At 36.6% G+C, this 22,570-nt stretch overlaps 1 protein-coding gene across 1 annotated transcript in view; it reads left to right on the top strand.

The window, feature by feature from the left end:
* LOC134658256 (uncharacterized) overlaps positions 1 to 22,570 on the top strand; it is a 49,896-nt gene that overhangs the window by 9,709 nt on the left and 17,617 nt on the right. The window contains exon 2 of the mRNA XM_063513872.1: positions 20,296 to 20,353. Within this exon, the coding sequence (XP_063369942.1) occupies positions 20,303 to 20,353 (51 nt within the window). The 5' untranslated portion in view covers positions 20,296 to 20,302. The remainder of the gene's footprint in view (positions 1 to 20,295; positions 20,354 to 22,570) is intronic.

The following is a 22,570-nucleotide window of genomic DNA, read 5'->3' as shown; positions in this document are numbered from 1 at the left end:
ACAATTCGTGGATTCGTCTTCTTTCGATCTCTTCGAATCAAAACTCATCCACGAACTGGCCTTTCCCGGCCTTGCAATAATGTACTATTGCCCTCAGATTGTCAGACTAATTACTATAATAAATAAAATTAGGTATTGTCTTTTGTTGCCGTAATCAGAGCGTTTGAAGTGGCTCAAAGAATGCTCATGAGCGGACAATGAAATGTTAAGTGATTATTTTCTCTTGACGATATAAAAATATCTTCTCCAATAACTAAAGTGCAAATAAAAAATTCACTTACTGCCTATTATTAGCTACTTTATATATTAGCTATTTTACTTAAAGTAAAAAGTACATATTTTATTGAAACCAAGAACCGATAAATATACCTACCTATTTATCAAATTACTTTCATAACAAGATTATCGAAAATGAAAGTCATAAAATCGACCGGCGACCTGTATAAAATGTCCAAAGTCAATCACTGCGTTGTTTTCACATTAGGTACCTAAACGTACACACGTTCATGTGATGGGATGGCAAAAAACATATTTGTACTGGCATAAAGATTTATTTTTTATACGACACAATTGATTACTTAGAATGGCTCATGTTAAAAAAATTGACAGACGCCAAAACAACATATAAACGAGGTTTCAGTCAAAAGAAGAGACATCAATAGCGGCTATTTCCTGTCAATCATGATTATTGGAGTGGAATACACATGTCAATCAGGCACACTGGGGTCGTTCTCGCATTTCGTGCAAATCGGTGTTTTCGGAAATTTACCAAAAATGTGGTGGCGTTTTCAAATATCTGTTAATGCAAGGTTGTAACATAGGGCCTAAAGTATATGTCTCTCCAATGAACAATTCTAAAAAGATATGTATTTTCTTTATATGTACAATTAACACCCAAATTTTTCATTCATCTCTACATGTAACGCGTGAAGATATAACTTTGACCTACATTTTAACCTTAAGATACTACAAATAGAAAATTCGTTGTTTGTTCAATAAATGACTTATTTAGTTATGTTTTAAATCGTATAATATTAGAAGCTAGAAATAAATAATAAAAACTATACAGCCTTATAAGTTATGGTTCAAGTAATTTCTTCATTACCGACGCGAGAAATAGATTAGCTATATTTTGCTATATAGCGAGGGTATATAGCGCCTACCGCCGATGCAACACATTGTTCGTCAGTCAGTTGGCCGCGTGATCTCGTAGCGGACGCCCGTGTGCCGCTGTTAGCGAAAATATATACGATCTCTCGGGTCGGGAAGGAGTGTGGTTCTCGTTAGTCTTCATCGCCATCGCGTGATTTATACAGTAAGTAGCAAGTGTACATTATTATAATTATACGTAATGAAGTGTTTTAGTGTCCCCTTTCAGATGGTTTATTCTGCAAAATTAAGGTCTGATGCCAACTGATGTAGGCGACAAAAACTTCCAAAACTTCATTCATATCGGTTTCATTCACTTCTTTTCCTTCTAATTTTACTGGGAAAGGTAATGAATGACTTAAGAAGGTAATGATAATATATTCGAGGCAGTGCATTTAATGGAAAGAGGCTTAGTTATTATAAATATTACGTTGTTATAAACATTTAAAACTGTATATGATAATAGGGGAGCCCAACCGGGGAGGCTTTTGTAGTCTAAGATGGTCGACCTTCACCGATATGTCTGACGGATGAAACTTACATATTATGAAAGAAAATATATTCCTGAACATAAATAAATAGGGTTGCTTAAAGAAATATGGTCAAAACTATGTTTAATTATTTTTTGAAAAAAAAAATTTTTTTCTTTAAATTTCACCGATCTGTCTGACAAACGAAATAAGTTCCAATGGAAAGTATACAACTTGTACAATATAAATCAACTAGGTTGCCTATCTTTTTCCGGTCACTATTATGTGGTTATAGGGTTGCTTGCGAAAATCCGGTCACAAATAAGGTTTGCCAGGCTTTTAAATAAAATAAGAAGGGAAGACTTTTAGCGATAACTCATAAACGGCTTAACTTATCAAGTTCGCTTTAATTTTGTTTGAATGAGTTTATTAAGCACTATTTTTATGATTTTTTCCATATTTTTTGGATCGATTTTTCAAAAGTTAGAAGGAATAACCGTTTTTTATTCTTTCTAAATTATTATTTCCGAATTGATTGACTTTATCAAAAAATGTTGTTTGCAAACTCCTATTTATTTTTAAAGACCTATCCGACGACACCCCACACTATAGGGTTAAAACGATAAAAAAAAATTACATAGGTACAAAACGCGAATGATTTAAATATATTTTGTCTATGCTAATTTTTGAAAATTTGAAAACTATGTTTTATGTGATATGGTGCGCAGATGATCAAACCGACTTAATAAACACTTGGGGTTAACAATCTCGACTTATAATGATGATAAGTAAATGGTGAATGTACCATCTAGCTTGAACATTATAAGTTGAGATTGTCAACTCCAAGTGTATGTCAAGTCGGTTTGATCATCTCCGCAGTGCTTAAGACACATGTTTTTAATATTGTTGATTTTAATTGGTGTTAATTTTCTTGAAATACAGTTTTTTATATAAATAATAAATAAATAAATAAATATTGGGGGACATCTTACACAGATCAACCTAGCCCCAAACAAAGCAAAGCTTGTACTATGGGTGTTAGGCAACGATATACATACGTATATAGATAAATACATACTTATATACATAGAATATGTTCGATTTCATAAGTTTGTTTCATTACCGTCCACTGATAAAATTACCATCTCGTCCGAATTCATTACCAGCGCGTAGTTCATTACCAGTAGCCTTATTAAATGAAAAGTAATAACGTTACAAAGGTGCCTTTAGCAGAAAAATGTTAATAAATGAATCCACAAATTGACGAAACTCAAAAGTTTACCATTTAAAACAAAAATTACAAATCGAGAGAATCTCACCGATTTGCACGAAATGAGAGAATGACCCACTTGATGTTTGTAAAGCTTTAAAAAGTTATTTCTTAATTCAGCTACTATTGCCCTCCTGACGTGCGTTAATTAATTTATCTACAGTATCCACTATTTACCTACACCCATACCTATCAAAAGTAATTTAAAATGTGTTCAGAAACTGCAGGCAATGACCAGCGTTACAATAATCGATTATACTCTGACAAGTTTATTGACTGTCATAGTAGATAACATCAGTAACATAATGTACTTTCAGTATCATATTTATCTTATGTTACGAGTTTCAAACTTGGAAGAGCTGTCAAAATCTACCCATTTTAATTGGATCCCTAATCTAGTATCCATAGATATTAAAATTTTGTCTTATTATGTGTCAGTTGCATATTACTAAGTTACTTTAGTACGCATGGAGGTAAGCTTTCGCTTCTTTCCACAAGTCAATTTGTAACTACAGTAAACTCAATAAGGCTTGTGATAACGATATACGAGTATAAATATGCGTATAAATACTTAAAAACATAGAAAACACTCATGGCTCAGGAACAAAATATCCGTACTCCGTATGCCCTTACCAGGATTTGAATCCGGGACCATCAGCTTCATAGGCAGGGTCACTACTCACTAGGTCAGACAGGTCGTCAAAATGTAAGTTCGCTGCTGAAATTCTATAACAGAAAGAAATTATCAGTAAGTACCTACAAAATAATTAGATGCAGTATATAACGTCGGTCAACAAGTTATAAAAGATTTCATTACAAACACATGAGAGACACGTTTTTATACACTACACAACCAATAACAACATATGTTTTTATTTAATTTATCGTAGTCCAAAACCGTTACAAGCTTACGAAACAGGTTCCTCGACGTGAAGCGAAAGTGTTTTTAATTTCGCACACGATATGTTGTCGGGTCTTTTGAAGTACAAAATTGGAATGCGGCGATTTTGTCCAGCGTCAAATTTTCGCTGCTAAATATGTTGTGAAATTATGTGTCAGAGAAGTACCGAGTTTTAACAAAATGCGAACGCGTTTTGTATAATTGTAAGTAGCTAGAAGTGTTTAACTAACAATTATTCAGGTGATATTCGCATTCGCATTACTGCTGCCACATTGTGCTCTGTATGCTAACATGGGCAAATACAGTGGTTTCAGTGCCGATTTGATTTTGTTCCTTGAGTGGTGTCTTTGAGTCTCCACTCAAAGACACCACTGGGGACCGAAGAGCTAGAAGCAGTTTCCTCGCCCATTGCATCAGTCTCACTATACAGCGGGATGATCCTGTCAACATCTTCGGTACCTTGCCACAAGGACCTCTTCATACTTAGTCTAGTTCAGTTGGTTTTGTGTAAGTAGTTTATTTTTATTTTTAGGATGTTTGATAGATAAATTAATTGAAAGTTGAATTAACTTTATGAATCAAGGTTTCCCAACAACTCTGCAGTTAAGAAAAATTGTAGGTATAATAATTGTGCTTCTAAGGGTAAATTCGACCTAAAGGTAAAATTGTTGTGCGAGTCTAACTAGGGAACAAATCAAATTATTGTATGAAATATGCTTTTATTTGTTTTTTAAGTATTTATATAATTATAAACTATAAGTCTATTCATATCATATTATCATATATCATATCATAACTGAATGTTTTGTTTTCACTAAAATCATTCAGAATTAAAACTGTGCAAAAAACTTTGACAAATTAATTATTCTCAACTGAACACTTTCTGTTTTCTTAGCTTCTAGTAATTCAATTAAATCTCGCTTATCACAATCAAATACCGATCACATAGCCGAAGGGAAAGCGGCTCCCAAGTACACGCTGGCGTCTAATTGACATATACAAATGGTCTTTTGTTTGATCAGTTCACACGTGGGGTGTTGGTGAATCTTTGAATATGATAATTGCTGTTTCGTGGAACAGGGAAAAGTTGAAGTTCATAATGGAGCTGTACAGTCGACTACAGAAATATGTATAGGTAGACCTTTTTTTTTTGTTGTCGATGTGGGAATGCTGTTACGCATCGTCCCCCTGGCCCCGACGTGGGCCCACAATGGGAGGTACGTGGGACTCTCACCTCTCAGCTCTTTTCAGTTATGAAAAGAGGAGAGGAGCCTACCCACTAAACCCACACCGGCGTTTCCCACAATATGCCGTTTGGGGAGGCGTCCTGGGATCGCGAACATTCTACCAGGACGATGTATAGGTAGACCTAAGTACCTTGTCACCGTCACAGTGCAGTAAGTACTCCATGCTTCTGTCAGATATTATTTAGTAAAACCTCCGGGAACCCGGGAATACAATAATACTTACCCGGGGGTAAGTATTATTGTAGTAGCTTTAATTTAACGTGTAATTGTATTTCCTTTGTCAGATATAAATAATGAGTAATTATTACGCGGAATTACATACATTAATCACAGCGTGGTAGGTAATTATCTCGCACTTACTCCACATAAACACGTCGGTCGGCAGCCGGTGGATTTATCCATTCAACTCGCTACTCATGTGATCTCGCGATAACGGATATCGTTAGGAGCCTTTTGTAGAACTGGGGGATTGTAACGATAAATTACTTGCTTCCAGGGTAGGCAAAGCTTTTTTAGTTAACGTTGTATATGACACCGTAAGATTGTGAACCCGTTAGTTTACAATCTATTGTAGTCGCCGAGTTTGTTTCAATCAGCAACACAGCCAGTTCCAGTGCTGGCAACACGAACGGCGTCAATACCTGTTCCGGTGACGTCACATCATCGTCGTTTATATAAACCTTGTCGCTGCAACGGAGCTCTCTCTTGCCAACCGGACGTCGAGTTGTACACATAAGTATTGCTTACCCTGATTAGGTATATGTATTAATTAGCTAAATGTTGCCTTTTGCTTTGCGTATCCATTATTAATAGTAAAGTAGCTACTTAAATTATGTTCTAATGTGCTGAGGTTGCTTACATGTTGTATTTAATAAATGAATTAGTTAATGATTAAATATAGTACTTGCCTTAGTAGTATTCATCCTGTTTAACTATAGGTTAATATAATGCAATAAAGAGTGTCATTTGGTATTAATCTTGTGTTTCTTTTATCAGAAGTGCTCGAAAATACGCTCACAACATGCCGCGTAATCGCAAGCGCAAGAGACCGAGACGACGAACAAGGGAGCCATCTACGACCTCCAGTTCCTCTTCGGATACCACAGCATCACAGGATTCGTCATCATCCACAAGCAGCGATGACCAAAGAAGAAAAAGGAGGAAGAAGAGTAAACGTAAACAACCGAAAACCGTGAGTCAAAGTGTTTTATTATCGTCAGTGATTCCGGAATTCGACCCCCTTGTTGACAATATCGATATGTGGCTTAACGTGGTTGATGCAAACGCTCGTGCTTTTGGGTGGGCTGACAACATGATAAAGTATCAAGCATTGCAAAAGTTGCGAAATACCGCCAAAACGTGGTTGGATTCCTTACAAAAAAATGATACTAGTTGGACCACGTGGGAGTGGAAGCAATGGCGTGACACTTTATCAGATACCTTCCAAATTAGTCGGAATATGTATGTGTTAATGAAACAGCTTATAGAAGCAAAGCCGGGACCAAATCAATCGTTATACGAATTTTTTTTCGAACAAAAGGGTAGGATAGATAAACTGCAGCTAGGGTTTAGAAGTAAAGACATTATCTCGATCATTGTTGGAACAATCGGTGATCCAAATATTACTACCGCGGCAGATGCAGGCAGCTTTAGGTATTGTGATGAGTTAGCGTCCTTTTTGCATAGCAAAGTGAATACGGTCCATGATAAACAAACACCTCAAAGGAACTTTGTAGGTAGCAAACCGAATGTTCGACAATCTCACGGGAGTCATTCTAGTAATGATAGGCCTGAAAGTAGCATTAAAACAGAGATGCCTGTAAATAATAGTAATGCGCATAGTTCCAATTTAACTTGCTTCCGTTGCGGTGAAGTAGGTCACAAAAGAAATCTTTGCACGTTTAAAGACAATGTCCGTTGCAACTCGTGTAGCAAATCAGGTCACCTAGAAGCCGCTTGTAAATCAAAACCCAAACCGAAAATAGAAAAGGAATCGGAAGTAAAATTAATTAAAGAGTGCAATTCAAAACAGAAGTTCTACAAACCGGTTTTTGTTAACAACGTTAAGAGTGAGGCATTTTTTGACATGGGCAGCGAGTGCTCCTTAATAACACGTGAACTTGTAGAACAGAACCAGTTATCCATGTTCCGTTTGAACAGTCCCATTAATTTGGTAGGTTGGAACAACGACTCCGTAACTCGCGCGACTGAAGCTGTAGCAACCACCCTGAAAGTTGACTCTGTTGAACTGTTTGTTACATTTTATGTAGTAGATTCGGTGTTAGGGTGTAACATACTCGTAGGTCGGAACTTTACTGAGGATAGGAGCATAATGTATACTCGAGTAGGTGACGTGTTAACTTTTGAACATGTTCAAGTATTACAAGTAAACAAAATTGACACTAGCGTGATCAGTGAAGTATCTCATGAACATAAGTCGCTATTAAATAGTATTTTAGAAAAATATCCTCAATGTTTTTCTCAGGACTTGGCCACTCTCGGCAGGACTTCTTGCGTTGAGTTAGAGATAGAACTGACTTCAAGTAAACCGGTTTTTTCACGACCTTATAGAATGTCGGAGTCCGAAAAAGTTATCATGCGCGAATTGACTGATGATCTATTAAATAACGGTATTATACGACATAGCTCTTCAGCGTATGCAAGCCCCGCTCTCCTCGTTGATAAAGCATCTGGATCTAAGCGTCTGTGCGTTGATTATCGACAGCTTAACAAAATTACTGTAAAAGAAAAGTACCCAATGCCTGTTATAGAGGATTTAATTGATCGTTTACAAGGTTGCAAATATTACACATCACTTGACTTGAAAAGTGGTTACCACCAAATTTGTGTTAAGGCAGAGGATATTCACAAAACTGGATTCGTGACCCCTGACGGGCATTTTGAGTACGTTCGTGTCCCGTTCGGGGTTTGTAACGGGCCGTCCATCTTTCAGAGGCTAATGAATACAGTTTTGGGGAATTTACGTTTCGGGAGAGTTGTTTGTTACATGGACGATTTGTTAATCGCCACCGAAACTTTAGAAGAGAATATAGCATGTTTAGATGCGGTACTTGACCTTTTTTCAAAAAATGGGTTAACGGTAAATTTAGACAAATGCTCATTTTTCAAAAATGAGATTACGTTTTTGGGGTATGAGATCTCTGAAAATGGGATTAGTCCCAGTCCCAAGAAGCTCAAAGCGGTGGCAGAGTATCCTACTCCAAAAACTGTGCATCAAGTGCGACAATTCGTAGGATTGATTAGTTACTTTCGCAAGTTTATTCATAACTGTGCATTATTATGCAAACCGTTAACCAGTTTGTTGAAAAAGGGGAGTACCTGGAAATGGAATGACGAACATGAACAAGCGGTAACTAAGTTAAAACGAGCCCTCATTGATAACGCTGTACTCAATATTTTCGATCCCAAGCTGCCGATAAATCTTTACACAGACGCCAGTAGGGACGGAATAGGATGTATTTTGACTCAATTAACCGAGAAAGGCGAGAGACCTATACACTTTTATAGCCGGCAAACTACCAATGAAGAAAAAAAATATCATTCATTCGAGCTAGAACTTCTTGCTATAATAACAGGATTACAAAAGTTTAGGCATTATTTAATAGGGACGTCTTTTAAAATCACGACGGATTGCAATGCAGTCAGGCACGCTTTAAGTAAGCAGGAGATTGTCCCTCGAATCAGTCGATGGGTGTTATATGCGCAAGAGTTCACATATGAGATAGTTCACAGAGCAGGTAGTCAAATGCAGCACGTGGACGCCCTTAGTCGAAATCCGATTTGTGACAACAATCTCAAGGTTGAATCTGTTTTATCGTTAACGGAAGGTGATTGGTTGCTATCGGTTCAGCTGCAAGATCCTAATATATGTAGCATTCGTGAAATTTTGATGTCAGGCGAGGCCGACGCGAACAAACGTATATTTCAGGATTACGAATTATTAGGAAATAAAGTATATCGACGGACGGAATATGGTAGACGTTGGCTTGTTCCTAAGCGCTGTATTTGGAATGTGATACATGCTAATCACGATAACGTGGGCCATTTTGCTGTCGACAAAACGATAGAAAGAATTCGTTCAAAATATTGGTTTCCACACTTAAAGCGAACTGTATCAAAATACATTAAAAACTGCTTGAATTGCATATATTATAAAAACATTCACGGCAAAAAGCCAGGAAAATTGTATCCCATTCCAAAATACGCGAGACCATTTCATACATTACATGTCGATCATCTCGGACCCTTCATAAAAACGACACAAAAAAATTGCTATCTGTTAGTTCTAGTAGACGCGTTCACCAAATTTGTGTTTATAGCTGCGGTGAAAAATACTAAAAGTCAGTTAGTAATCAATGAACTACTAAAGCTATTTAAACAATTTGGAAACCCTAAACGACTAATTTGCGATGCCGGGAGTGCATTTACATCGAAACTCTTTACACAATTTTGTAACGATAGGAATATTAGGCGACACGTTATCGCGACCGCTGTACCTAGATCGAACGGACAGGTGGAGCGATATAATTTGACGATTCTAGAAGCTTTACGTAGTCTAGGAGCAGATACGGAAAATAATAAATGGGATCAACATGTGACTAGGATTCAACAAGGTATCAACAGCACTATAAATAAAACCACAGCCGCAGTACCGAGTGAAGTCTTTTTTGGGTATAGAATTCGCATGGACAATGACGCAATCACTGACGATGACAACACGGAGCACCCGGTTGACGTTACCTCCTTGAGGCAGAAGGTCGATGCCAATATCAAGAAGGACGCCGAGAGACAAAAGGCTTCGTTTGACGCTAGACGGAAAGAGGCGCCGCAGTATAAGATTGACGACTTGGTGGTCCTTAAAATTCCAAGTCATTCGAATGACGGCAACAGCACGAAACTATTGCCGCTATACAAAGGGCCGTTCCAAGTTACAGCTGTATTAGGTCATGACCGATATAAGGTGACAGACCTAAGAGGCGCCGAAAGGACCTCCAAACGTTACGACGGCGTCGCTTGCGTTGAAAATATGAAGCCCTGGATACGCCTAGCAGAATAAATTGGTAATACCGGATGTAGTCGATATAAAAACATCAAGGTAATTTTTTCATAAGTACTTTATTATCTCTTGTTTACATATTCCATATTTTCATAGTGTTAGATATAATGTGGCACCATACGTTAAACATTTGCATTTTCCTTTAGCTGTGCATATTACAAGTTACAAGTACAAAATATAAAGTGTGTATTTTCATTGGGCTAATGCTGATGCTTCGAACATGTACATTGTGTATAAGGGAATGAGAACATGTGACAGATATCCGCGGTGAACACTGTTACATGGGGCTAAGGCGATACACAACGAAGTGATAGAGTGAGAACATCACAGAGTTAAGCCAATATATACGCCCAAATCCCTCTGTACACAAACAACTGTTGTTGCATGTTAGCATGACTAATGAGATTGAATAAGTACTAATGTATATTGTTGTCATGTTCACAGCTCCACCATCAGCCCATAACGGAAGTCGAGTCGATTCCGTGGGCAGGACAGCCGGATGTAGTCGCCGAGTTTGTTTCAATCAGCAACACAGCCAGTTCCAGTGCTGGCAACACGAACGGCGTCAATACCTGTTCCGGTGACGTCACATCATCGTCGTTTATATAAACCTTGTCGCTGCAACGGAGCTCTCTCTTGCCAACCGGACGTCGAGTTGTACACATAAGTATTGCTTACCCTGATTAGGTATATGTATTAATTAGCTAAATGTTGCCTTTTGCTTTGCGTATCCATTATTAATAGTAAAGTAGCTACTTAAATTATGTTCTAATGTGCTGAGGTTGCTTACATGTTGTATTTAATAAATGAATTAGTTAATGATTAAATATAGTACTTGCCTTAGTAGTATTCATCCTGTTTAACTATAGGTTAATATAATGCAATAAAGAGTGTCATTTGGTATTAATCTTGTGTTTCTTTTACTATCGTAGGTTAGGTTAGTTTATATAATCTCCCTACCGTCAGTTTATAATTTAACTAGCGAGATAAAACTGACGAGTGTTAGAATTTTACGGTGACATATATATTTAAACAATTCAAACAGTTGTGATTCCGGGCCATGCAGTAGTCAATCGAAATTTGCGATTGTCAGATTTACTTATATCGTTTAGCCATTTACGGAATAATTCTAATACATCATAGGTACGTCCACCCGTATATGACTTAATATACCTACATTATTCGTCTACAAGCGACGTACAGCTTCCGGCGTCCTCCACATAGGCGCGTAGTTTCTGCTACACAAATCGACGTTACGCATTGTTGTGTGCGTTTATTTTTTGTCGCAGACGCAAAGGCGCCGCATCGTGCGTAAATACTCGTACCATCTACCTACTTATTCTTTTCGCAGACATTTTTTAATCTCACTTGAAATTTATTTGATTACGTTTCGTACTTTTTAATTAAATTGGGTACGTTAATTACTATTACTTGATTAATAATATACTTGCATGATTAATTTGAATGAGCAATGAGAAGAGAAGTTAACACTTCTTCGATTGCAACAAATATTCCCACCTACGCGGATACAGGTAGTTTTCACTCAATTTATCATAATTAAAGTAACGAGTTACACTTGCCCAATCTCAGACCGGTCGACATAATTACTCATCAAATCTAATCCGACATTCCTCTCTTATCTGGTTATAGATGGCTAATATACATCAATGTGTCGATACACATGGATATCTCGATATCGACGCGGTGGTCGTGTAAACATCAAGTTGATCGCTAATTAGTCCCCGGTGAAAGTTACCGACCGACTGACCACAATCCCAGCCGATGTTTCGGCGGTGCCGATTTTAGATCGATTCTACTTTCGTTTTTGACTACTCTTACTTACCACTCACTATTGAAATATTGATTTATCTTACCTACGTACGTCATTTGCATCTTGACCACTTTGTATTGAGTAGGTATTATGATTGTGAATTTGAGCGTGACTAAGCGATGCCGCTTTGAGATTACAAGGCGATAAATTTGATGGTCGATGTCTATCTATTTAGAATTTAGATACGTTCGCGTCAGAGCTATGTAGTTATAGTCCGTGCCTTCGTAGTAAAGCCAAATGTTATTTTTTGTTGATGAGGGTGTTAGCGAAGGTTCAAAGTAAATGTTCGCCGCCTCGCTTGTTAAATGAACTTACGGGAAACACACACTTCTATTATCAAATACTATCTATCTTTGAACATTTTTTCTGGTTGATTTTATTATTTCTGTTTTATATATCCTGTACTATACATAAATAAAACTGATCTTCATTCCTTTTATTTCAACCTCATAGCATGCATTATTTATTTTGGTTAACTGATAAAGTCACGTGTAGCTAAAAACAGTGTCGAGTGCTGCACCAGGTAACCGCACCGTATAGTGCGCAGACCGCTCTCTGTCATCCACAAATTCACCTAATTAAAAGTTGGAGTCTGAGGTGAGGTCGTTTAATGTGTGCCAACAGGTCTGGGTATGTGGGTTTACGGCGCTTCCCAGCGACGTGGGTGCCGTACCATTGTCTACCGACAATTAACACCGTAACTGTACGATTTTCCTAGGATTTCATGTGAATGAATGTTGAGGGATTGTTTTTAGTGCAATTATAACTTATCAATGATATTTCTTCTGAGTCTTGAATTGTTTGATAGGTATAGTAAAGATGAATTCGAATAGGTAATATAAAATTGAGAGCAAAAATATGGCGTTCCATGCCCAAAGGGCCCTTAATATTATGATTTATGAACGACCTTATTCGCTACGTGCACGACTGTCACGCAACCTAGCATCCGCAACTCTAGGGGAAAACGTCAATTTACTACATCTTATAAAACTACTCCAAAACTCAAAAACTACTGAACGGATTTTCACACGATTTTCATCTATCAACAAAGTGATTCTTAAGGAAGGTTTAGGTATATAACTTATTGAGGTTCTGTTTAAAATAGTTGAAATATGACGATGTTGTCGGAAAAAAACACGCTGGCTAGGAGCTTTAATCGAAAACGCTGCCTAATCCGTTTGAGCTAATAACAATAATACAATGTATGGTGGGATTGTCTCTCTTTCATGGGTCTACAAAAAAGTCCGCGATGATGTATGTCTATCTTTTAAGGATAACTTACTATACCCATTCTTAACTTCTAGAAAAAGATCACATAATATGTGGCATTTGGAAAGCTTTTTACACGGATACAGCATGAATTATTATCAAATTAATTACGTTAGTTAAATTAAGCATTTCATACAGATTACAATGGTCCATTACACCATACAATTTAAATGAATATTTCAGGAGTAATCGTAAATTAAAGTTCCAGTTCGAGCCATATAACTTGTAGGAAATGTTAAAGACTCTATCCTTTTTTATTTAGTTCCAATTTTCACCACCGCATGCGCTGCGATCGCTTTATTTACCCCCACCATGTACTTCGCACGTAGCGAAAAGCACGCAAGCGTGTCTAAAAATATTATTATCTAAGTATATTACTTAAACGTAAATGTTCTGACTTACTGACTTAAATATTAGATTTCGATATTAGAAAACAGGAAATAGTTCTCAGCGTTTTTAAAAATACGTCCCGTAAAGGAGTTAAAAGAGCAGCAATGGTTGTTTTTTTAACGAGGGACTTGTAATTTCGTAGAAAGGCATTTTGCCAGTACCAGACAAATGTCACGTGTTACCCAATTAACGCAAGTACAACACCCAACTTTAAATCTACAAGTGTCACAGAAATTAAAAACCGCACCAAAAGATTTGCAAGACCGAAGTGGTCCCATAAGAGCTCCGTGGACAAAGTTTTGAACGGAGCTCTAAAAATACATAATTTAATATATAACTTTCAATTATGACACCGTCGACACGGCATTAATTTTATTACATTCGTAAAAAAAGTACACGCAATAAAGGCATGTTGCAAATTAATATGTTTACTACTTACCTACGTTACGTATACCTATTAAAGCGCGCTTTTATCACATGCTTCTAGCATTAGCCGATGGATATGAACTATCAAATACATAATATTGTATAATATGAATAACAATCGGTAACATCTAGTCCCGACTGATGCGTGAGTCATTGAACTACCAAATCACGAGAAGATCGGTGAAAGTGGACTGCAGCACACGTTTATTTAGCACCAATAACAACCGATAAGTGCGGTAATAGTATAAATAACTAAAAATAGAACGCAGGAGTAAAAGTTTTAGCGAAAGCAAGAGTAAAGCCTAAAATGTCATTGTACGCCCGCGGTATGTCACGTTCTTAACTCTTGACCGTCAACATAACATTGACGTGACTCTCGTAACGTGCGTAGAGAAATACTTTGCACTTAGAAATGGTAATGTTTGACGGATTTCACTAAGTGAAAACTGTAAGATTTATTACTACGAAAATATTATCATCCTTGAAATTATATGAGATTGTACTGCGTACCTATTTGTTTTTGTCTGCCATAAATAAATTGAATGTTGAACTTGTGCATCTAATGAAATAATGACACCTTGTTACGGGTATGTAAGTAAAGTCACAATCATTAAATCATTGTTAGACTCCGATCACGCTAAGACTTGACGATTGTACTGACTTGGCATGACAATGCATGCACATCCCGTAGGATCGCCATACTCATCGTGGTTGGACTCTAGAATCTTGAGGTGATGTATTGCGTGTTATAAAATCTGTATCCGGAACCACATGAGCAGCATGTGCGTGGGCGCACCGTAACACCAGTAACAGTAATTGACGCGGTGTCAATCGATAGGAGAAAGTGTAAACATAGATAAGACACGCAAACTTTTTGACCGTTTATTCTCACTCACACTTATCCGTATGGTGTGCTCTTAGTTGTAACTTAAAATTTTGATGAACAGATTTTAAAATTCAAAGTATAGACGGGGTTTATTATTAATTGGTTTATTTTTCTTCCAGCGTACATATGTCAATTCAACAACTCATCAGCTATCATCGAAGTAAGGAAAACATATTCTGAAAAATAATATTTCTACTTCAGACTCAAGATAATTAATTAGCTCATACAACACCAGTTACTAAATATACTAATAACTAAAAGAGATAAGATTACCTCGTTACGGTATATAAATTGTTAACATATCTTATTATTTTCTTAATCCTTGCACTAAAATACATGTACGTATATGTTTCCAAATTGTTGTCAGCTTGTATTTATTATTCTGGGTATGAGGGTAAAGTCAAAGAAGAAGAATTAACATTAACAAATTTAAGTTCTTACAGTTATACAAATATATGTAGGTTACTAGCGACCCGCACTGGCTTCGCACGGGTTAACAAATTATACATAAACCTTGAATCACCCTATATATTAAAAAAAACGCATCTTAATCCGTTGCGTAACTTTAAAAAACCTAACCATACATATAGACAGCGGGAAGCGACTTTCTTTTATACTATGTAGTGATGTGAAAAAAATGCGTGCTGATTATAACGCGCTCCATGGGTAAAATATAAGTTAAATTTAATAACCAGGATCGTTAATTTCATAAGTAATCAGTAAAATTACCGCACCATACTACCTACAAAGTACCTAATTATTTATTCTTTTACGAACTTAATGCGCTACAACCCTCAATTAGCAGCTAATTGAGTCAATAACGATTAGTAGCTGCTACTAATCGTTAATTTTGACTTGGTAGGTATACTACGTACCTCTTTATAAGAAAGTGATAAAACATAAATTAAATGGCCTTTTATTAAAAGGTCCGTAAAGTTTAATGAATAAGATTTATAACCCACCAAATCTTCAAAATGATGCAACAATTTCAACCCTTTTGCGCATTGTCGACTTTCGTTTTCACGCGCGCACGCCGGTTCAACGCTCTCGACATAAACCTTTTGCCAAACGAAACCAGTTCGCCATTCATTCAATAGATCATTGAGTCTAACCCATTCATTCGTTCAACCCATTAGGTGTTATGCTAATGTGACGAAACAGAAACTATTGTCCGCTACATATTGCGGATAGAGAGATATAGATCTTTATTTACATACCAGTAAATACCAGGTCATACTCGTATCTATCTGAGTTTGGATTTATCTAAATAGTATTTAATTATTAGTACCAACATTTTATACGCGAGACACTTAAAATATGTGATATTTCATCATACGCGGGTAATACCGAAACTTTCTGAACTGAGCCTCTTATAGAAGTTATAAGATTTTAGATTAAATATGTTAATTATATTTTTAAATTACGCACAATGCCTACTCATAAAAGATAGAATATATTAATACCCATTATTTTATTATTTAATATTGGTTGTTTTTGATAAAGCCTGCTTACAACAATACCGATATTTAAGAGATATCTGTATTGTTGTAGGTATAAAGTTAGGTAGGTACTTTATAACTTCAGTCACATATAGGCGTTGACGATAATGATAAATGTCTATCACCAAATTTTATTAGTTTTTAAATTGTCATGAGCTTATCCATTCGGTATTTAATGTACCAATGTATCTTATAGAACATATAGCGACGTCGTATAGAACATATACGACGACCGGTCTGGCCTAGTGGTTAGTGACCCTGCCTGTGAAGCCGCGGTCCTGGGTTCGAATCCCAGTAAGGGCATTTATTTGTGTGATGAGCACAGATATTTGTTCCTGAGTCATGGTTGTTTTCTATGTATTTAGGTATTTGTATATTATATCTATCGTTGTCTGAGTACCCACAACACAAGCCTTCTTAAGCTTACCGTGGGGCTTAGTCAATTTGTGTAAAAATGTCCATTCATATTTATTTATTTATTTATTTTATTTATAGCTGTAAAATATAGCGGTTAAAATTTAGGCAATGCAAAATATCCACTTGTATGGTTAATTCATCTAATCTATAACAACGTAAGTTAATAATTATGTTGCTAAACAATTAGATGCTTAACATAGAAAAAACCAGCTTTATGCATAAAAATTTGATACTAATTTGTATGTAAACAAACCGCACAAAAAACGTTCACGCTGCGTTGGGTCTCAAGCTCTTTTTATTTCAAACGTTAGTTGCCGTCCGATGCGGATTCAGTCCTCTAGCTTCAACCAATAATGATCCTACTAGTAGTGCTCCGGCGGTTGAATCTCAGGTGGTGAATTATTAGTAGGTACATTCAATGTGAATTAGGTAAATAAACTCTAACTAGGTTTAAAAGTCGATCACCTGTATTAAGAGAATTTATAAACAAGCATGAGTGTGTTTGCGTTACACGTTTTGTTCTGGAATTCGAACGTACATTAACAAATGGTTTAATTTTCAAATTGACCGGTTTTTTTAAATTAAATATTGTGGTCGCAATTAAAATAAACATTTTGTGTAAATAAAGTACAAGTCGCTAAGCATTAAGCCTTAAAAACCCGAATTTTGTAATTTTCTTTTTTGTTGTCTTAACCCATTTGAGAAGCGTGCGCGGAGCCAAGCCAACACTAGCTAGAGGCCCTTTTGACGCTTTAATGAGATGTAAGGGCTACACCGAGCGGATGCTGAACTTGCCCTTGCCATGGGTAGCGCGCAGAAGTAGCACGACCCCGCCGCCGCCGGGGTGTAAGGACTATTGAGAGTTGGTGGAATCTAAAATAAAGTATGTTATCGGGTGAAAGCGATAATAGAGTTTATAAGTAATGAATGCCAGTTTAACTTTTGGAAGCAACTCTATACTCTCAACTTGCGTTTACAAGTTGCGTAACAGCGATCAGTCTACATGCTGTGCCTTTACCTAATTCAAGACTTACAAGGAAGGGTACCCAACTGTCCGGCTCCGATTTGATTTATTTTTATATATGTTATAGAGTAGTCTAAAATAATAAACACGTATTTTTTTTAAGCTGCCTAAACTCAACGTACTGCGAGAAATTGACCTCCAAAGTACCACAGTTGGGTACCCTTCCTTGTTAGCAAAGTTCTTTATCCTTATCTTCTTCATTGATTTACTTCTTCGCAGACAGAGTTTTACCATAGTGAACATTATTTTACACTAAAGCAGTTTCATCTCTGTTGGCAAGGATTTTGCAATAAACCTTACGCTTCAACCGCACCCCGTAATTACTACTCGTCCGCATATCTTACCGAAATATGGCAAACTGCCACAAAGAGCCCGTCAGTTTCCGGTAGGTGTCCACTTTCTCCCGATGGTCCCACGGCCCGGTCGCCCCAAAATGCAGCCAACCCGTTGGGCAGGAACGCCCACTATTCGGTGATTGAAGCATGCAGAGGCTTTACTTTCGCGGCCAATTAAACTTGCAGGGGTGCGCACGGCGGGAGCTTTTAACAAGCTGAATGGCATTTTTTTTTCAGCTGTTTACTTTGAGAGTGTGGCTCGTTTACTTTTATCTTTGAGGTTAACAAGCAGTTGAAGGACGAATTAGCTCGTGAAAGGTAGCAAGTCATGTTAATTAACTTTTATTCATTATAAAAAAAATCGTTTTTCTACTTGACGAAGTTTATATCTCATAAGAAATGTACATTTCGCTTAATGAGAAAATTACATAATATGCTAGTAACACACAACATAACATGATTCAAATATCTACTGATGTCAGTGTACTTTTGAATTGACCTGTTAGATTAACAACGTAAATACCAGACGAGACATGTTCGGAACTTTGTGAGAATCGTAAGTATTATGTAGGTGCATTATCTGTCAGCCGATGAAGGCTTGAAGAATCACTTTGCCCTGATCATCATTGCAAAAAAAAACTTCACATAGTTTTTTTAAACACGTGTAGAGTCAGAAGAGTCGTGGAATATATTGGGCCCCATACATTTCACGACTCTTCTCTTTCCGCACAGATTCTACCTAATTCTATTTGTGGCCTTTAAAAATTAAGGTCTAATAGTTTTCGTTGCGCATTGTTTCGTATTTAATCTTCATATTACTAGCGTCGCATTTGAAAAGAACTCAAAGTCCGCTTTATTCAAGAAATAACTTGTTTTTACGAAACCGCATGCAAACTAACCTTCAAACCTAGTTTAGTCCCGTTTCCTCACGTTGTTTTTCTTCACCGGAGAGCAACTAATATTTCAAATGATATTTCGTAGGTACAGCGAGCTGCAAAAGTGTATACCTGCGCACATTATGAATGAATTTCATTCATTAAGTGGGTATTGCACTTTTGCATCTGTGTGTACATTAGGTATAGTTCAAAGAAACTCATTGGTTTGGGCTTGATTGAACTCACGACCCCCGGTTTAGAAGCCGCACGTATTATCGCTGGCCATGAAGTTTCTAAAGTATTAAGTTGTACTATAGAACAAAACATACCGCGGTATTCGGAAAACAAGATTCGTTCTAGAGAAGAGAACGATACGATATGTACTAGATACCATCAACTAGTCTAGATATCTTTTGCAGCTCAATTCGAGCAACCAATGTCACTTTTACGTTAAATTATCGTTTTAAGATCGTTTCGAAATCGTTTTGAGATCTAAAAATACATAACGAGACGTTTTAGACATTGTGAAAATCGTTCAAGAGTATCTCCAGAATCGCGGAAATGTCAAATTTGACAGGCTATCTTAAAAATATCGTTGTCGTATCTTGGTGATGTCCAATAGATATCTAGTTCAAAATCCGAATCAGGCCCATCATTTTACCATTTCGATAAGTATAAAGAACTAATAAGTAGGTGCCTAATTATAAGATCCGAAATTTTTAATATGATTGAGGAGGTTATAGTGATTTATTCGCAACGAGGAAAGCAAATAATTAACTCTGCTGCTATTGACGCGAAAATTTATTTTACTTTCAGTCACTTTCAAACATATTCTATTGGAAACATTTTGAACGACGCCGGTATTTAGAAGTCTAAAAAAACATTCTAAAAAAACTCATTAATGTTAAGCAACAACTTGAGCAAAATTGCAACCTTTAATCACAAGAATACACCGCTTAGATATAACATTAGACCCGTTTTAAAATAATGCTTTTAGATTTCAGACGCGTGACACTCACTAATTTTAAAATGGATTTAAAATCTTTTGTTTTTATCTCAAAAAATGCCGACAAGCATAGTACTTGTATGTGTTTAACCAAACCCGTGTCACACTTAAGGACAAGCTAGCATTGACCTAGCAAAGAATTTACATTGTGTGTACTTTCCCTAGAACTTTCGTTGTAACCTGAGCCGGACGGAAACTCATGTTTTTATGTTTTTGTTTGCAGTTGAACGATGCGGCTGCGACGCGGGCTGGCTATAGGCATCCTCCTCATATTACACTTGGTGAGACAAAGTTTAAATACAACTCGAGTTCGTCTTGGCGAAAGTCTTTGGCAGATTTAGAGAAGCTGCACTTTGCCTATTTAGCTAGGAATACGTATTATTTTTGACATTGACATACAGTGAAACATGATTAATTGGAACCTATGGGAATAGGTCCCGGTGCCTTGTTAGGTACCAAAAGGCCTCTCATTAAAATTACGGAACCTCTTTAAATGAAATCACACTACCTGACAGACAGCTTTTAAATCTTATCCGTATCTTATCTTGTGGCAGGTCACGTCTTCGATATGTTTTTAATAAAACCTTGTCAACCTTTCACTCGTTTTGATTAAAGTGTTGTAGTACTTGGTGGATACCTAGTCACGTTTCATCGTTTTGTATAGAAAAGCAAGTTTAAAGAAGTTAATTAGATTGAATGTATTTTTTTTCGTATAAAGCGTTTGTCTAAGTACATTTAAGGAAACTAAATGGCAATCGAAATCCGGATATTCTTATTTTTATTATTTTTTCTTGCACAATAATTAGATGCTCATTATACTACCTAGGGAAGGCGAGATAATTAGTAGTAGGCCGTTTTTTCAGGCTTTAGGTTAGTTTTCGTTCATGTAGTCTCGGATATGGGTAAATATGGTATCGATGCATTCAGTGTAATGCCCTGAACACAAATATATGAGATGACAAGCGCGAAAGTGGTGGGGGTAGTTGCTGTGACGTCATAAAGTTGGCAGTACAAACTTTTTTTTATTTTCGTTTAAACATACCAGGTGGGGTACCAAATGAAAGGGCTTTGTGAGTAGATTACAAATATATAACATACCTACTGTAACATTTTCAATACTTGGTCTAACAAATTATTAGAAAACGTTCAAAAAATTCACAAACCATAGTTGACTTCTAACTGCTCTAAATTGAAAATGGCTGAATGGATTAGTCCAAAATACATACCAAGTGACTCTGAATATCCTCTATGTAATGTTATAAAGTTGAAAAAAGTATAATTTTCTGTTACATTAAACTGTAACTATTATGAAAACAAACAAAAAAACCCGACAGTTTACATATATTTTGGCGGCTGGACAGTTTTTGACATATGAGGTGTGGTTGAATTTGTCAGAATTGTTGTAGTGACATAGGCTATATAAATTTTGAAAATGGCGCTCGCTAATAAAAAATTGAGGGGGATTGTTTTTTTTGTTTTCTTACTCTAGCAATATGGGTACCAAATGAAAGCTATTGAAAAGACTATTTCAAAAATATATGTAAACTGTCGGGTTTTTTGTTTGTTTTAATAATAGTTGCAGTTTAATGTACTTTTCTTATTTTTTCATATATCTGGTTAATTATTTTTTAACATTACGTAGAGAATATTCACAGTCACTTGGTATGTAGTTTGGACTAATCCATTTAGCCATTTTTAATTTAGAGCAGTTAGAAGTCAACTATGGACTGTGAAATTTTTGAACGTTTTCTAAAAATTTGTTAGACCAATTATTGAAAATGAAATGTTACAGTATGTTATATATTTGTGATCTACTTACAAAGCCCTTTCATTTGATATCCCACATGGTATGTTTAAACGTAAATAAAAAAAAAGTTTGTACTGCCGACTTTATGACGTCACAACAACTACCCCCACCACTTTCGCGCTTGTCATCTCATATATTTGGGTTCAGGGCATTACACTGAATGCATCGATACCATATTCACCCATATCCGAGACGACATGAGCGAAAATTGATTTCTAGAAGACTTTTCTTACGCTGGCCGGGCCACTATAGAGTCTGTGCGGTAGAGAAGAGTCGTAGAATGATTACTGTCGCCTGTATGATATGGAATGTATTTTGGATCCTACACATTTCACGACTCTTCTCTTTCCGCACAGACTCTAAGAACACCTACTTGTAAGGCAGTTCTGAAATACATTTACAGATAGTATTTGTAGGGAAACTTTAATAGCTTCTTCTGAAAGGTACTTTAAACTACTACAGTCAACAATATTAAACAAAACCTTCAGTGTTCGTGTTTACCCGACACTTGTCGGGAAATTACGAACACCTAATGGGGTAGTTTCGATCGGTCGCAATTGACCCAGACTAGCCTAACAATGAGATCATGTACAGTCAGCAAAGCTATTAGCTTAACACCGCTGCCGCCGCTGCATACACATTTGTGGTATGTACTAAGCTAATAGTTTTCCTGACTGTACGATCTGGGGGC

Source organism: Cydia amplana, chromosome 2 (genome assembly GCF_948474715.1).
Source record: "Cydia amplana chromosome 2, ilCydAmpl1.1, whole genome shotgun sequence".
Taxonomy (NCBI): domain Eukaryota; kingdom Metazoa; phylum Arthropoda; class Insecta; order Lepidoptera; family Tortricidae; genus Cydia; species Cydia amplana.
Note: the sequence above shows the minus strand (reverse complement) of the source record. Positions and strands in the feature narration are given on the sequence as shown.